This window comes from Corylus avellana, chromosome 3, assembly GCF_965113065.1.
Source record: "Corylus avellana chromosome 3, dhCorAvel1.hap1.2, whole genome shotgun sequence".
NCBI lineage: Eukaryota > Viridiplantae > Streptophyta > Magnoliopsida > Fagales > Betulaceae > Corylus > Corylus avellana.
Genome location: NC_142492.1, coordinates 5,685,156 through 5,702,950, shown reverse-complemented (window position 1 = coordinate 5,702,950; position 17,795 = coordinate 5,685,156). Strand labels below are relative to the sequence as shown.

The 17,795-nt window shown below is 36.7% G+C and overlaps 1 protein-coding gene across 1 annotated transcript; it reads right to left on the bottom strand.

Annotated features, from left to right (window-relative positions):
- Positions 1–426: 426 nt before the first annotated feature.
- LOC132174461 (sodium/calcium exchanger NCL-like) lies at positions 427–12,453 on the bottom strand. The gene is made up of 7 exons (XM_088514781.1): positions 12,087–12,453; positions 7,596–7,781; positions 5,795–5,976; positions 4,140–4,285; positions 3,781–4,057; positions 3,391–3,699; positions 427–678 (listed from the first exon to the last, which is right to left on the bottom strand). Exons 1-7 carry the CDS (start codon positions 12,451–12,453, stop codon positions 427–429), a joined length of 1,719 nt encoding a protein of 572 aa, XP_088370907.1.
- Positions 12,454–17,795: the final 5,342 nt, after the last annotated feature.

The following is a 17,795-nucleotide window of genomic DNA, read 5'->3' as shown; positions in this document are numbered from 1 at the left end:
AAAAATGATAATTTTTTTATGTTGAATAGAGTCTCACTTGTCAAGAAGAATCACACCACAAAAAGAGAAATCTTGTCTCAATAGCTTAGAATTTCAATAAAAATACTCTATTCATTCATTTAAAATAATCTACAACGTACATAACCTTTTATAGCCACCAAGTTATTCAAAACAAATTAGGACTTAAAAAGAGACTAAATGTAGGACTCTTAACAATAAACTAGCATCACACTCTGCACAATAAATATCTTACTAACTTCATATTTCATAAAATGTCATCTATAGCTTGTTGATGATAATTTGAATTCTAGTAGGCATGGAACTCCTCGCAGTTGGTGGTTAAGCTAACACACTACTGGTTATATCGGACACAGATTCCATCAATTTCTGCATCGCCACGTGTCAAACTTCGGGACAGCCGTGAATCTATGACCACCCAAAAACGGAATGAAAGACATAAACCAGCGCCAGGGAGAATGGATAGAGTAGAATAGCTAGAATAGATGTCCAAAGAGGGTAACGGGTGCGGCGGAAGCTGCCTAAGGCACCCATTACAACGCAGACAATTAGAATAACCAGCATTTCAGCTGTGAAATCCCATGGCAACCCTCTAATGTAAACAAGGGCTAAGAAGACAGAGAGGGAGAGGACGTTTCTCATTGTTGCTGCGCCATAAAGCTGCACCAAGAAATTAACGAATTATAACACTACAGTAGTTAGCATTTTGTAGAAAATCAATAATTTGAAGTTGAAGCTCAGCTAATACACATCATTGTTTTCATGTGACCAATCAATCAAATACTGGATTTATTTTAGATAGACCTACTTGAAGATTGGTCAAGTAATATAAACAAATCCGGTCAGAGTGAAAGTACAACAGCTGTTAAATGGTATCAATGACATCCATATTTTGACTGATTGATTCAAACTGCTATCAATAATATCCAAATTAAGGGGAAATAAATGCAAAATTATGGTTAAAATCCAGGTGATCCTTAATTGTCTCTTGACTTCCAAGGATGGGTAGGCTCAGGCAATATATTATGGGGCCTCATTGGTGATTAGGATCTCCTTCATTGGTTGGTTCCACTCACCAGAAGTCCCAGAACAACCAGACTATAGAAATTTAAAGATCCACCATATGTCCTAATTATTATTGGGAAGAGTTGTTTAAAATTTTGTAGACTTTAGGTAAGACACCTATAACACAATTTAGTATACATCTTCTAATTTCTGTAATTTATCCAAGTATCAACCATGTGGTGTGAGTACTAGGGTATGTTTGGTACAAGGATTAAACCTATGGAATTGAATAATTAATCCATATTTTTATAAGATTTTTTGCCTTGGAATAGTAACTATTCCTTAAATTGAGGAATAACTATTTCTCTATGATCCTGTTTGGTTTGTGCAATAAGCCCTTGAAATAGAATGACTATTTTTTATGGAATATCTACTCTTTTGTTTGGTAGGGGCTCATTCCTAAGAATGACCATTCAATTCCCTTACGATGAGGAATATGTAGCCTCTAAAACATGAGAAAAATATCTATTCCTTACAGAATATACTGTATTTTCCACACACAAAACCCATATTGTTTTTTTTTTATATTATTTCAAACCTTCAAAAAAAAAAAAAAACCTGAAGAATAAGACGACGGCCACCCTTAGAAGAGGTCGGGGGTGATGCAACCACCCCCATAGCATTTGGGGGTGGCTAAGGCCACCCCTATTATCTTTTTCAAGTTCCTTGTTTTTAAAAAATTTCAGTTAAAAAGGAAAGAAAGAAATAATGTGGTGTTTTTAGTAATTTTGATTCAATTCCTGTTAGAGCATGTGTTGTTACCGAACTAAGAAACATGAATTGTTAAATTACCATTTATCCCAAAAGCTTAAGCTTATAGGAAGATGTAAATTTAATCACATAATCATTACTTTAACACTCCCCCTCATGTGTGGGCTCAAACTCTCTTTTAATAGGTGAGGCCCAACACGTAAAATATTTAATTTAAATGTAGTGAATTGATGGAGTCAAGGTTTGATCTCATAACGTTTGGCTCTGATACCATGTTAAATTACCAGTTATCCCAAAACTTAAACTTTTGGGATAACTAGTAGTTTAACATTCTCGACCGAAGGTGCACAACAGGGCCAACGTGGACCACCTTCTTGCCCCGGAGCTCCACCTTTTGCTTGGTCCCGGCGAGAGGCAGCTTCAGTACACCATCGATGACCACGCACGTGCCGGTCGACACGAGCGGGCTCAGATCCGCCATGGATGTGTACACGATGACCTACAGGTTCCCTGAGCACGACCCCGTCGTTGAGCTCAAGGGAACGCAAATGTGTCCTTATCGGCCTTCCGGCTCGTCTTGACCCATCCTCCAATCTGAACTCGATTTCCAGTGAACCCCGCGCCGCTGTTGGGACGGGACACGACGGTTCGATTAGCACGCAGTCGAAAACTCGGCCTTTGGGACTTCAAAGGATGAAACATCATCTTTTAGGGTTGTTGCGGCGAGTTGGGCATGTGGTGAAGCTGAGTTGTCTGCCATTGGATGGTCTTGGCAAATGCTCTCTCCCCCTGTCCAAGTCTGTGGGTTTTGGTAGACTGAGTGTTAGGAATATTTAATTTAAATGGGAGTGAATTGACGAAGTCAAGGTTAAATCTTATGACTTTTGTCTCTGATACCATGTTAAATTACAACTTATCCCAAAAGCTTAAGCTTAGAGAAAGAAGTAAATTTATTCACTTAATTATTACTTTAACATGAATAACTATTTTACTCCACTCGGAAATAGAGTAATTATTACTCGGAATAGAGGAGAGTAGAATAGAATAGTTATTCATTTTCCTTAGTTTGATAACAACACACATGCTCTAACTGGAATTAAATCAAAAATACTAAAATCCCCCCATTATTATTATTTTTTTCAACTCATTAAAAAATAAAGTGAGTGGCCCACTACCCTCAATGGGTTGTATTCTTCTTCGTTAGATTATTATTATTATTTTCACGGGAATAACTATTCCTACGAATAGGCCCTTACCAAAGGACAAAGTTTTCATCTAAACTGAGTTGGAGGAATTTTCTTCAACCTAATCTATAAATATGACATGTGTCTCATAAACATGTGAAATGCACATATTTTTTTAATAGAAGAGACAAAATTGAAATAAATTTTATTAAAAACTCATATACATCTCATGTGTTATTAAAAAAATGGACAAATGTTACTTTTATAGACTACGTTGAAGGACCTCCAACCCAATTTGAAAGAAAACTTTGTCCCTTACCAAATAAAAGAAAACCATTTTATTCTAAGAATTTATTCTGCATACTAAAGCGGGCCTAAAGGTATATAAGGAGAGTGGATATAAAAAACAAACCTCCATAAGTATTACCGAAGCAAGCAGCCGTTTCTTACGCCTAACAGTTATAAATGTTGAGAGAACTTCACTGGACTTTGTAGCCAAAGGCAGCACGATAAAGGAGACGAAGAAAGCAGGAATGCTAGTGGCATCAGAAAAGTTATCAACAGCATCTACCAGGGGATCGGCAAATGCCACGGCAATGAGAGTTCCCAGAACCAATAACAGCACTGCTTTGATGGAGATCCACTTGGAACCCTCAACACCCTCGACAACTTCATCACTTTGATCCCCCACATCCCATAAATCTACCTCTCTTTTTATTTCCTGTATGTGAATTTTTCAAAGAAATCAAGAAGCATCATGTTAATATGTGTGTGTGTGTGAATAAGAAACAGCTCAACTTACTTGGTGAAAGACATTTATAGAATGCATTGTGTGAGGACCAGGATCACCAGAGGCAGGCCGCCTCCTCTTTAACTTCCTTAGCCATCTTTTAACGCCCTGGACAAACTCATCCATATCAATGACGTCATTACGGGACGTATCAAATTCTTTCATTACTTTATCTACAGCATCCTCTTGATCCAGGTTAATCTCTTCAAACTCAATTCCAACAATCAATGCTCTCGATTCAGCTTTTGAAATGTTTCCATCCTTATTTGCGTCAATTGCAGAAAACAGCCTGTCATGAGAGATCCAACAAAAATTCAGCAAATACAGAAAAAAGTAAACGATTTATTAATTCTGTTACTTAGTGAACTAACTTCTCAATAACGCCTTCGTCAGGTTCACCATCCTCCTTGAGCAGCCTTCCAAGTGCACGTTTTTTAAGATGCTTTAGAAGTCCAACTATAACATGCTTGTGCTTCAGAGAAGCCAATTTTCTCTTCTGGATCTCAGGATGAAGGATCTGCACGACATTTTCCATTTTCTCTATCAGAAAGTAAGACATAAATATGGAAAGAATTTCAGATATTCAAGCCACAATAGCAAATCTAATCTTCCTCGAGATTTAGAGCACTCCTTTCGAGGTGGGTTAGAGGTTATGTTCAATAGGCTCTCTTTCAAACTTCCTTAGCAGAAAAATAGGAAAATGAAATATCTTTGACTCCCATGTGCTTCGGTTGAACTGCTAAAATTCTCTTTTAAAATTATGAAAGAGTTCAACTCCCTCCTCCTAAAGACGTATAATTTATTCAAATCAGTCGCCCAACTTTGCCTCTGGAAACAGTGGCGGATATAGGCAGGGGCGCTGCCCATGCAAAAATCCTGGAAAAAAATTTTGAGTAGTAGTGTTTTAAGTTTTCTTATGCCTACTCTTCCTCTTCCTTTTGTTTTCTTCTTCTCTTGCCCCTACTGATCTCCCTCCTTTTTTCTTGCCTCTACCTCTTCCTCCTCCTTTTTTCTTCTTATTCTTCTTCTCTTGCTCAGCTTCTCTCTTCCATCTCTGTCATCCAGTCCTCATGCTTCCCCTCTTTTTCTCCATTTTTCTCAAATAGTTTATTTCTCCTTTCTGGAACTTTTTTTCTCTCTCAAAAGTCTCATATTCTCTTCTCTCTCTCTCTGACTCTCTGGAACATGAGAGACCCACTTTCCTTCTTTTTTCAGCCTACCACGTGGACAATAAATTTTTGACATTTCAGCCTTATTTTATTTATTTATTTATTTTCTTGTGGGTTAATTTCAGCCACTTTAATTGGTTCAACTCTGCCCACTCTTTAAAAAAAAAAAAAAAAAATTTCTCCTCTGCCCAATGCTATACGGCCACTCTTAAGAGGATAAATAAGAAAAACACAATAGACTTATATCAATTAACGTGAATATGTTTTCTAAATGTTAAATAAAATAACTCAAAAATAATTACATACCAATAATAGATAATTAAATATTCAAAGTAATTAATTGGACACGTAATATTTTTTCAAAGTGTTTGAAACTTTGAAATAACGAAATAATCTATATTGGTTTTTGGTAAATTATAGTATAATATAATATAATTTTATATTAATTAAGTATTAATCTTACATCCCGCCCCTACAATAAGAAAATCTTGGCTCCGCCACTGTCTGGAAAGCCATGTTTTGATTCCCACCAACCGTAGTCATTTGATTTTTCATCTTACTGATCAACCAAGGTATCAATAAAAACGCCTGGTTTTACTATCCAAACATGGACCAAGTCGCTTGATTGTCAGGTCCATAACAAAAACCAGAGCATGAAAACGGGTCATTCATTCAAACCAGCAAAAGTACATGTTTAACAAGAATGTCTAAAACATTCAGTAGAACAAACCATCAAAATTTTCAGATTTAGTACACAAAACCGATTATTCAATATTACCAATAAGGGAATGAAAATTGAGATAAAAATGGAGAATCAAACTGCAAAGAAAATATAATAATAGCACAAGCACGCTTACCTGATAAAGGCAGTAAGAAGCCAATAATAGAAGAGAGACGATAAGCCCAATCAAGACTGCCAAGCGCCTCCATGAAATTGAATTGAAAATTAGTGGTATTTGAACGATTACAAATGGGATGACAGATATGGCCATAATCCTTGCAGTGTAGCAAGTCCAGATATCAGTACTAATACCAGATTCTGCAAAAGTGGAGATTTTATTGGTCATGAATCAATGTAAAGTATTTATTCACACAGTTACTGACCAGTTCATTCTACAGGACAGATAAGCAAATGATTCAGAGGTCTACGATAATAATTTTGATAGAACACATGGATCGTGTAATATCCCCAAACAATGTACAATAAACTCAACAATAATATAAACTAAGTGAAGACAAAGTAAGACATGCACATCACAATCATAAGACAACATATTTGTTTACGAAGTGGGAAACCCAAAAAATACACATATTGGAAAAAACCACTCCGGGGAAGCCAAACCCAAAAAATTACTACGAGAGAGATTTAGATTATAGACATAAGAAAAACTTACAACCTGATGTAAACTCCAAACTTTTTGTAAGATAGCAGACCAACTGGCATGCCTCCAAGCTCAACGATCTTCACGTAGTGCATTTCCTCACTAACTCCATTGATAAGCTCTTAACAATAACACAAAGAAATAGCAGCACAACGAAGCAAGAACACAATTGAAGCAAGAGCACCTCTAGAATCCAATCTAGGTTAACTATAATTAGCTTGCTTAAGCTCCAAATGAGTATAAATTTTTATTTATATCTTTCCTTGTACTGTAATACATCCTTCAGATTTCTTCATTTGCAGAAATCTTGTCAAGACAGTTTGATGACGAAAACTGAGATTTAGAATTTCGTCATGATGGTTGTGGAAAGGTCACGACGAAATGCTAGGGTTTCATCGCTATTTAGCAATTTTGTCATGATGATGAAAAGAAACAGATACTTCAAAGACAATTTTGTCATGACAACGAAAAGATACAGAAGCTTCAAAGACAATTTTGTCATGATGGGATGCAAGAAACCTTACAGAAGGTTGGATATCAAAACATGTCTTTTTCGTCATGATTTCCATCATGGTGAGATGATGACGAAAAGGGACAGTAGCGTCAAGGAGATTTCGTCATGATGGAATGCTGACGTTAGGACGAAATCTTACAAAAAGTAAACCAAACTTATTGATCAAATCTGTCAGCATTTCATCATGACAGATTCAAGATGAAATTACACAGAATGCTCAAAATAAGACACAAATTGCCGCAAGACTTCTAAGAACTTAAGGAAAACAAACACTGAGTTTTGACACACCGAATATGACCAATATCTAACACCTAACAAACTTAAGCGCCCACCCTTAACTCTCCAAAAAATCATAATGCAATACATTTCAATGGATGACGACATTGTTTATGCATCTCTTCTACACACAAAGAACTTTTAAGTACAAATCATAATAGTGTAAGATAGATAAAACCACAGTAATTTCTACATACACTTGCCTCAGGTCATATTAAACAATGTGATATTACTGATCACATTTCACTTTAAACAAAATATAATGTTTAGCCCAAAGCATTGTCTTGCAGTTGCAAGTTTTGTTTCCATGTTTAAGTAACTTAAAGAGATTTTCCATCTCTCCCTCCATTGCTATGGCCGATGGTTACCCAATGTGTTGATGTTGAGAGAGAGAGAGAGAGAGAGAGTCCCTGTGCTTTGGATTCATTATCCACCATTTCTATCTATTTACAAATCATAGAGAAAAAGAAAATCTAAAGGACATACCAGTTAAGCTATAGCCTTTTGTATCTTTCGAGTCTACAGCCTTTGAATCAACAAGGTCACACTTGCCAACTATAACACATGATCCCCATATTATTGTAAGAAGCATAACAGTTGACCCAGCAAGCAAGCCCATTCCTACAGAGACTTGACTTTGAGCAGCTGCTGTAGTTCCAGAAAGACCAGATGCTGCTATACAAGACGAGATAACTTATTAGAAAATCAGCCAACTAGTGCCATTTGCAATCACATTCTTAAAATTTAAAAATTTGCAAAATTTTCAATATATATATCAAAATAAATAAATAAAACACCTCACTCACGCTTGTTAAAAGTATATTTGAATGACCTTAGAAACGCTAACCCACCATGGGTCTGGTGAGTGGTGACCCACAGCCGTGGGTCTGTAACCCACCGTGGGTCACATTGATTTCATTTTCTTCATCATTTGGTAACCATCTTAATTTCTCTCTCGCTACCTCAGACGCATATTTTGGAATGGATTCAAGCACCGACGAAACAACTCAGGAATTCTCATGATTCTTCAAAATATACAAACATGCCGCGTAGAGGGATACGGGGTCCCTGGCCTTTTTCCTATTGGTCCAATGACGTCGTCGTCTCATCCGAACATGGCATTTCGGCTCGGCTCTTCCTCCCAAAAATCAACGGCCCGGACCACAAGTTACCACTCGTCGTTATCTACCACGGTGGACTGTGAGACATCAGTACTATTATTATTATTATTATTTCTTATTTTGTTATTTTTATTTTTTTAATTAAGGATAATGTTGTAATATTTTGTTGGTATTGGTACCATCTATTTATGGAAAATTTTACTTATTTTCTGAAAAAGCAATCATATTCTTAAAGTTTAAAATTTATACTTTTGTGTATCATATCTAAATTTAAAAACTTTGCCATGCAATTCGTATTGATACTGAGTAAAGATTCTTATAAAACAAATTAAAATACAACATTGCCCTTAATTAAAAAAATAAAAATAACAAAAGATATCATATATGGAATCCATGACCAACAAAACTATAAGCCATCAATAAGTCTTTAAGAAAAATCATATTTTGTCGATCTGATTTGAATTTTGATGCCGGACAAAACTAAGATTGTTCTGACAGCGTATGATAGCAGCAGAAACTAAAAATTGAAAATTAGAAAGAGAATTCAAAAATAGAGAAAATAACAAATAGGGAAGATAAAATCTTTGAGTGCCCTAAATAAGTAAACAGAGAAATAACTCTGAAAGACTTAAATTTAATTGATAATATAAATTGAATTCTTTTAAACTAACAAAGATTAGATGTCTTTATATAGGTTAGACACCTTCTAAATTAATAAGGAAAAGTAAAAGCAAACCTAATTGGAAAAGGAAAACAAATCCTAATAAGAAAACGAAAACAAATCTTAATAGGAAAGGAAAAACCAAATCATTATTGAAAAAGGAAAACTAAAACACATATGCATAATTAAAATAACAATTTTTTCAAATTTCTCTTGCATCAAATTTACTCTTTAAGTTTTTTTTTTTTTTTTTTGAAAGTACTCTTTAAGTGTTTAATCTTAAGAATAAAGTCATTAGATATTGCTCAAGTTTTACATAGGTCCATATGTCACTTTAGCATTAAATTTAAAGGTTTGTCCTCTGTTGCATGTGTCTTATCTGACCCATTACCCTCCAAATTATCACCCCAATAAGAATGCTACATCAGTAAGTGTCGTGTCATCTTTAGGAAGAAAAAAAAAAAAAAAGACCCCAATTATAAAAGCGTAAAACCAACTGATTTGTACTTTGTGTTTGCTTGAAACTTCAGGAAAAAGTGAGAACTTTATGTGATGAGGAGAAATTGAGGAAGGCAAGAAATATTAGTGATTCGGAGAGGTCTACTCCATAACGTGAGTTGGAGGCAGAAATTAAAGGCATTTGTGGTGAAGAGAGGGCGAGAAGTGCACAAAGCTTTTTTATTTGGTGACCAACTCGAACAAAAGAAATAACTTTATTAAGTCTTTGTTCGTCAATGGCATAGTTTCTACGGATTATATGAGATTGGAGACTACAATGTGTAGTATTATAGATTGCATTAAGTAGTATTATAGTAGGGGGCCAGGAGTGATGATCTTGTTTATGTATCCCATCTGCCTTTTCGTAGATGATACCCTCGTTTTCTGTGGGACTGCTCTAGACCAGATGAGATATTTGAGATGTGTCATCGTTTGTTTTAAAGTTGCCTCTAGTTTGAAGACTAACTTGCCTAAATCAGAGTTGGTTCATGTGGGTAACGTGCCCAATATGAGCGGGTTGGCTCATATTTTGGGTTGTACCATTTCTTCCTTGCCTTTGAAATATTTGGGTCTTCTTTTGGGTGCTCCGATTAAGGCCAAGTCTGTCTAGGATTCTACATTAAGAAAATAGAGAGAAATTTAGCCTTTTGGAAAATACTTTACTTGTCTAAGGGTGGTTAAGTAACATTGATTAAGAACACTCTGTCCAACCTTCTAACCTATTTTCTCTACAGTTTTCCTATCCCAATTAGTTTTGCTAATTGGTTAGAAAAATTGCTGAGAGATTTTTTGTGGAGAGGTTTGGATGATGAGCCAGTATTCGCTCCCAGTCCTGTGAATTCTTGTTCCCTTGGTCCTGTCACCTTTAATTGGTTCCTTTCTGTTATTTTAGTTGCTATTCGTTTTGATTTGTGTCTCACTCAATTGAAAAAAAATCAGAAAGCACAAATCTCACTCTTCCAAGCCGTAGGCGTACACACACACAGCACACAACAAGCACCATGGGCTGTGAAGAAATCCTAATTGCAGCAGGCGCCTTGGCTAGCAGTGCACCAGGAAATCTGGTCCCCACAAGTAGGCGTATCCTTTCCATTCTTGGGGAGACTTTTCTCAATTTGGGGGTTAAGAATGTATGGTGGTGTTTAGCACTAATGGATTGAGCGGTGGAGAAAGGTTGGTTCAAAGGTATAAGGGCTGAAGCTCATCTTTTTGCTTTCAACAACGAAAGTCATGAGCTTAGAAAAAATTAAAAAAAAAAAAAAAAAAAAAAATTCAAAGTCAATGCAGCAACCTTTGTTGCTTTGTAATGATTCGGCCGGCCCAAAGTTTTCTCCAAATTAGATCGGAAGAATTTTCTTTAATATAGTTTATAAAAATGATATATGTCTATTTAACATGTGAGATGTACATGTTTTTTTAATTACATGAATAAAGTTTAAATAAATTTTATTAAAAATATGTGCATCTCACATGTTATTAAAAAAATTGACACATGTTACTTTTATAAACTAAATTAAAAGAAATTTCTCCAACTCAATTTGAAAGAAAACTTTGTCCAAAAAATTCAAGTCCATTTTTAGTTTATAGTTAACTCTTATTGTGCTGGGTCATATAAATTAAATATATATTAAAATTTAAAAAATAAATAAATAAATAAATAAGAGACAAAACTTCGATTTACTCGATAAACAGAAACTCCAATCAACCACTTTTTTTTTAAAATGAAACATTTTATAGAAGCAAACACGCAATACAACCCTCCATAAATATTAGAAACAGTGAAAACACTACAAAAAGCAGTAAAAGAGTATTCATAACTATCTTATATATTTAATGGTGAAAAAAAAAAAAAATAACGATGAAATTTTTTTTTTTTTTTTTTTACATGTCCATACGAGAGAGGGGGAGGCTTTAAATTAATGACTTCTGCTTCATTAGACGTGGTCTCAATTGATTGAGCTATCTTTTAAAGAGGTGATGCTAAACATCACGCCGGCGTGTTGCGCTGATTTATTATTTTAAAATAATAAAATAATTAATTTTATTATTTTAATTATTAAAAAAAAAAAAAAAACCTGACGTACATGAACAGTCATGCACACCAGCATTCTTAGAACCATGACCTCTTTTGGAGACAAAGTTACATGAATGAGATAAACAAGATTACGTACGGCTTTCTTCATTTGGTTAAAACGAAGGGTTAAATACTAAATTAGTCGCTGGGGTTTCACAACTTTATTTTTTCCCCTTGGGGTTTCATTTTTATCACAGGAGGTCCCTGTGGTTTTGATAAGTGACCAAATTAGTCCATCCGTTAGTTGACCGTTAGTTGACTGTACGGACTGACACGTGGACCAATCAGACGTCGACACGTGGCACATATATTAATTTTTTTAAAAATTTTTTTTAATTAAAAAAAAAATTTTAAAAAAAAATTAATATATGTGCCACGTGTCGACGTCTGATTGGTCTACGTGTCAATTTAACGGTCAACTAACGGATTGACTAATTTGGTCACTTATCAAAACCACAGGGACCTCCTGTGATAAAAATGAAACCCCAGGGAGGAAAAAATAAAGTTGTGAAACCACATGGACTTTTGGAGTATTTAACCCTAAAACGAATAACTTTCTAAGCAACCAAACAGAAAGAAAAAAAAGCAAAAATCGCTGTAATGAAACGAAGCTGCGTACGTACCCAGAATGATGAGGGATTCGGGAGCGGCACCGAGAATGGGGAGTAACAGACCGCCGACGATTCCAGTGCCTAGAATCTCCAACAACAGCTCACTCCCGTCCGACAAGTAGGTCGCAGCGAGGAACATGAAGTAGCCGTAGACCAGGATGAGGAAGAGGTTGCCGAGCACGGACGTGGTGCACGGCAAGAACCCGTACGTCTCATCGCAGGAGGAACCCGCCGCAGAGAGGCTGTTGAGGGCCAGGTAGGGTGATGCGTGGACCTGCTGGACCCCACCATCGGAGACTACATCGTAAGATGAGTGACGGCCATTGGTGGGGCCACTGAGGAGGAGGATGAGGAAGAAGAGGTTTAGGTGGCTAGACATGGATAAGGGGGTTTTGTGGACTGTATGTCTGAGAGAGAGACAGAGAGAGACAGAGAGAGGCTCTCTTTTGGTTCGCGTGATTCGGATTTGGTGGACAGAGTCTTAGAGTAGAGGTTTGGTAGCTATGGCGTACAGTGTCAAGTTCAGAACACCAATGTTGAAGAAAATTCTTAGAAGTCAGTTCAATGAATTGCCATATGTCTAATCTGTAATTAATGGGAGTGCACATGAATTGCCGTGTGTGGTCGACGGGGCCAGCTCTGAAAGGAAAGAAGGAAGAAACAAGCTTTTGGAAGAAAAAAATTTCGACCTCAGGAATAATGCCACCCACTTTTTAGGTGTCTTATTCTAAGCCATTAGATATATCTAATGGCTTAGATATATAAAAGTGTTGGTTGGCAATTTCTAAGGCATTGCCGGGATCCTGATCCGCTTTGAAAATGGGTAGGGGCCTGACGAAAAAATTTAGCTGATGGGAGCTATTAGCAGAAAAAAAAAAAATTAACCATAAAATTTTTTTTTCTTGTCATTTGGGGTCCTGGCCACCCAATCTTCTGTCACTGCGTCCACCCTTATATTGGAAAGGTTTTTTTTCATTTTTTTATTTTTTAAGTAAACAAAAATACTTTTTCAATAAAATTAATTGAATATTATCAAATGAACTAATTGGTCCATTTCAAATGAATCTGAAAAAATCTTAATTCATCCTTTTCAAAGTCTTCTTTCAAGAAGGTTAAGGTTGTCGCGCGTAGCGGTTGATGGACTGGTCAAGTAGCGATCAATCAATAATGCAGGAAACTTCATCGATCCAACCGTCCTCCTTATCAACATTAATAATGCTCATAGGCTCATAGCTGTCGTGGGTTTAACTACTTTTTAATTGCATTTGATTTCAGCCCAGATATATCCCAAGTACGTACATCACGTTGGTCGTTGGTCCACTACTTGCTGGTTTTCTGTTTGCTAATATTTCACTCAGGAACATCTGACCTAGTCACTGCCCCTGATGTAGGACGTGATTCACGTGAACCACATGTCCTCGACTAAAAGGATAAAAAAAATTATTTAATTTATAATTCATTTTCTTATTAAGATTATGTTTACTTTTCATATTAAGATTAAATTTACTTTTACTATTAGGATAATGTTTATTTTCTTGCAAGTATTTATCTTTTATAAATAGACTAACTTGTAATGTAAAACTTAATCAATTAAATTATTATCAAGTTAAAATTTTCTTTTAAACACTAACTGGCCACCCCAGCTCCGTTAGTGACGATGTTTTCTGTGACTGTATCTCAGCTATTTGTCGTTGGCGGCAATGGTTCATTGATAGTGGGCATGTGGTGGTTTGTTGGTGGTATACAATGTGTATGGGGCTGGGTGGTGTACAATGTGTGTGCTTGCTGAATACGATGGTTCATGACCCGGTGTTGCGTTGCATGAAGCTTGACGTCCGTTGGATTGTTGATCCGTCGACTGGTTTAGTTATCAATCTGACGATTTTGGAGGAATGGAGAAGAGGGGGGATGAAGATTTTGGGGAAAGAAATTTGAGAAAACAAGTGGGAGGGTGAAAAGCAAATCTGACACTAGTTTTTGATTTGTTTTTTTTCTTTTAAAAAAAAAAAATGTGGCTAATGTGATATTTGTGGGACAAATATGGGATACTTTTATAGTATTAGCATTTTTCTTAAATCAAACATGCCATGTCTCATCAAAAGAAGTAGGCCCAATTTTTGGGTTATACCATTATTTATTTAACAGTATTCAAATTGGCTCTTGCATGTAATATATGTATAAAACAATACTAGGCCATAAAATCAATAATTGTACAACTACAAAAGTTGCCCATACTAGGCTCCTCAAAACAGTCAAAATATTAGTCTCATATGAACTCATATAGTCATATGTATCATACGATGAACAACAAAAACTGAGAAAAAGAAATAACTGTGCAGTACTATCACACCATGCTCTTGGGATCGACTAGCCTCTCAAAACTCACTTGGGAGCCTTTAAATTTGGTATGTCGGAGAGATGTGAAAGTTAAGAGAAAAGCAGGCTTTAAATAGAAATTGGACGTCCGAACATGGCTACGGTTTTTTAAACCTAACCGCCCATTATGTCCGGACATTGCTCATTGGTGTCCTGACATCTCTAGATTCAAATTTGTCGTGTTCAAACATCTCTATCTACTGTTTGGACATATGTACTTGTTGTCCGGACATTAGAGTAACCTAAGAGCTCCTGCCTGCAGCCTTGTCTAGACATCCCAACCAACAGGAGGTTTCTGGAATACACATTGTCCGGACACTAGCCTAACTCGATAGTGGGTGTTCGTTGATCTGTACCGACAACCCAGGGCATAGAGACTCGTTAGAACTCATCATGTCCGAACACTTCATGTCCATGTCTGCACATCAATCTCTATACTTGACTTTTTCAGCCGTTTCTTCAAACTCTTCAACAGTAGACCTAATTACAAATATACCCAATCTCCAAATACATAAAAACAAGTTTTGGACACCGAATGCACCAACTACAAACCTAACAAACTTCTACTTTGGCCATTCGATGGAAAAACCCTTTACATATACGAATGAGTTGCAATATTCCCCTCCAAGACACATTCCTAACCTATCAAGCCATAAGTAGATCAGAAGCCTCTTGAACGAACTCTGAGTGAAACTTGAAACACTTAAACAAACTCATTATGCACATAGGAATATATGGAAATATTGATATGGGTTCAAAAATTTACATGCACCATTCCTATTCAGAACTTATAATTAATCACATTAGTATAACCATCGAGAAATATAACATTTCAACCACTAACTTGATATATCATCATATATCACGATTCAGAAAAAACTTGATCCCAAAAACTTCTTTCTCTTTTGTCAACAAGGGATAAAGGGACAGTTTATCAACCAAATATCAAGTCAATAATGTCAAACCACATAGAAAATATCAAAGTGTAGCAAGGTCATCAGAAGACAGAAACCATAAACAAAAAAAAAATGTCATATAGGCTGCACCGTCATATGTATAAACAAATCAAAACACATCAAGATCATTAAGGCACTTGATGCAGATTGGATAATAGTCGGGCGTCTGGTACTGCGATCGAGCGCACGTTGTGACTACGATTGAGCACTCGGTCTGCGATATAGATCGCATGCATGCTGCGATTGAACGCACGCGGGACCATTATGTATTTTCTGCGTTTTAATTAGATTAAGCCGTCTTTATTTCCTTGTTTTACTAGGATTAGGGTTTTGGGAGTCAATATTTCATTATTTTATTAGGTTTAGGGTTTTGTGGGTATTTATGTCATATTTTATTATGTTTATGAACCTTGGGGCTACAAATACATGCTTATAGCCTTTAATTTATCAGTTTATGTTGATTATTGATTTTTATTAATGAGAATTACTTAGAGTTAAGTTTATTCCTCTATTTTCCTTCAAAACTTAGAGAGTATCTAGTTTTGTCAAAAAGATTTCTTAGATCATTGATAGAATTAAGGTCTAAAAGTATTTATCTGCTACTTATTGTTGTGATTCGCTGCAGGCCACTAAGTCACACTACATCAGTTGGTATCATAGCTCAAATTACTTTCCATGAATGAGGAGGAGCAACCGTCTAACAGACATGAACGAAGTGCACGTGCGCACAGAGGCAGCACGTAAGGAGCAACCGGCAATTCGTTTACGGCACATGGAGGAGATGTTTTGTGGTCTAACCGTGTGGATGAAGGGGCGTGCGCGCACCCAACACGGGGTTCCTACCGATCACTTGGCAGATATGGATGATCCGAGTATTCGTCGTTGTCAACTCGCGGGGGTGGGAGACAAATTTATCGTTGAGGGTGAACCTGTCAATCCTTATGCGGGGAGAGGAGTGCAGAAGGAATTTCCAACGGCACAAGCCCATGCTATATCACGGGACGCAGGCGTCAAGCTCAACACCCAAAAAGAAAAGATAGAAAAGTCCGGAGAAAAGAGGGTGCCTAGGGAGGCAACAGAGATGACGAATCAATCGGCGATTCGTTGGCAATGCATGAAGGATGATGTGGAGATACTGCGGAAACAAATAGAGGCCTTCACGACCCGAGTTAACAACATGAGTAGCCCTAAAGTTCGTCACCATCAAACAACTCCACGCTTTGTGGATGAAGACAATGTGGTTGTCGCCCGTAGGGCGCAATCTCAACGACGGAGGGCATGGATTGAGACGGAGATACCGCGACAAGCCAACTTAACCATTATTCACGAGCCTCAAATCCATCAACCAAATCCATATTCTATGAAGGAGGAAAGAGAATTTGTGGATGAAGAGTTTCAGGAATTCGAGTTCATTGATGAAGAGTTCAGACATGAAGATGTTGAAGATCCTTCGCTAGGATTCGTGGATTGGAATTCTCCACCAACCTAAGATGAGGAGCCCGAAGAAGATGACTCATGGGAACAGGAAAGACCCATGGAGGAGCACGAAAAAGATGGGTTTTTTTCCAAGTTTGGCGGACTCTATCTCAAAGAAGATGACCCATTGGAAGATGAAGAATCCACAGTTGACATTGACGATTATGAAGAGTTGATGAAAACCTTCCAAGTGAAGTGTCTAATTTTAATGATGAAGAGGTTGATTATGTGATTTCCTTGGTGTTGAAGATATTTTAAATTTGCCTAACGAAGAATATGGTGAGTTTTATGCGGATGAGAAAAATTATATGTTCACAAGGGAAACAATAGTTGACACGTTCTTGAGTATTTTCATGGCACGTGGAAGAAAGAAGGAACGAGAGAAGTATGGCAAATCCGAAATATTGCCAAGTAGTGTGTGGGGCTTTCACAACAACCGTCAAGTTATTTCGATGATGAGAAGCGTCACGTTTTTTTGTGGGGTGGTATTTTGTCTTGATCTTGAGGAAGAACGAGTGGAATGAGTTGACTAGGCATCCGAAGGACCGTGGAAAGAACCAGCTGAATTCGAGGATGAATTCTCTCCAACTAGGGGAGAATTATGCAGATTAGATAACAGCCGAGCGTCTAGTACTGCGATCGAGCACTCGATCTACGATAGATCGCATACGTGCTGTGATTGAGTGCACGCGGGACTATTATGTATTTTCTGCGTTTTAATTAGGTTAAGCTGTCTTTATTTCCTTGTTTTACTAGGCTTAGGGTTTTGGAGTCAATATTTCGTTATTTTATTTGATTTGGGGTTTTTGGGGTATTTATTTCATATTTTATTAGATTTATGAGCCTTGGGACTACAAATACATGCTTATAGCGTCTAATTTATCAGTTTATGTTGATTATTGATTTTTATTAA

Excerpts from the sequence above, each read along its gene's own strand:
- LOC132174461 (XM_088514781.1), bottom strand. The coding sequence starts at position 12,453 with ATGTCTAGCCACCTAAACCTCTTCTTCCTCATCCTCCTCCTCAGTGGC. Across the intron at positions 7,782-12,086 it reads CGAATCCCTCATCATTCTGG|CATCTGGTCTTTCTGGAACT; the intron begins GTACGTACGCAG and ends CTTGTATAGCAG. Across the intron at positions 679-3,390 it reads CTTCGGTAATACTTATGGAG|CTTTATGGCGCAGCAACAAT; the intron begins GTTTGTTTTTTA and ends TTCTTGGTGCAG.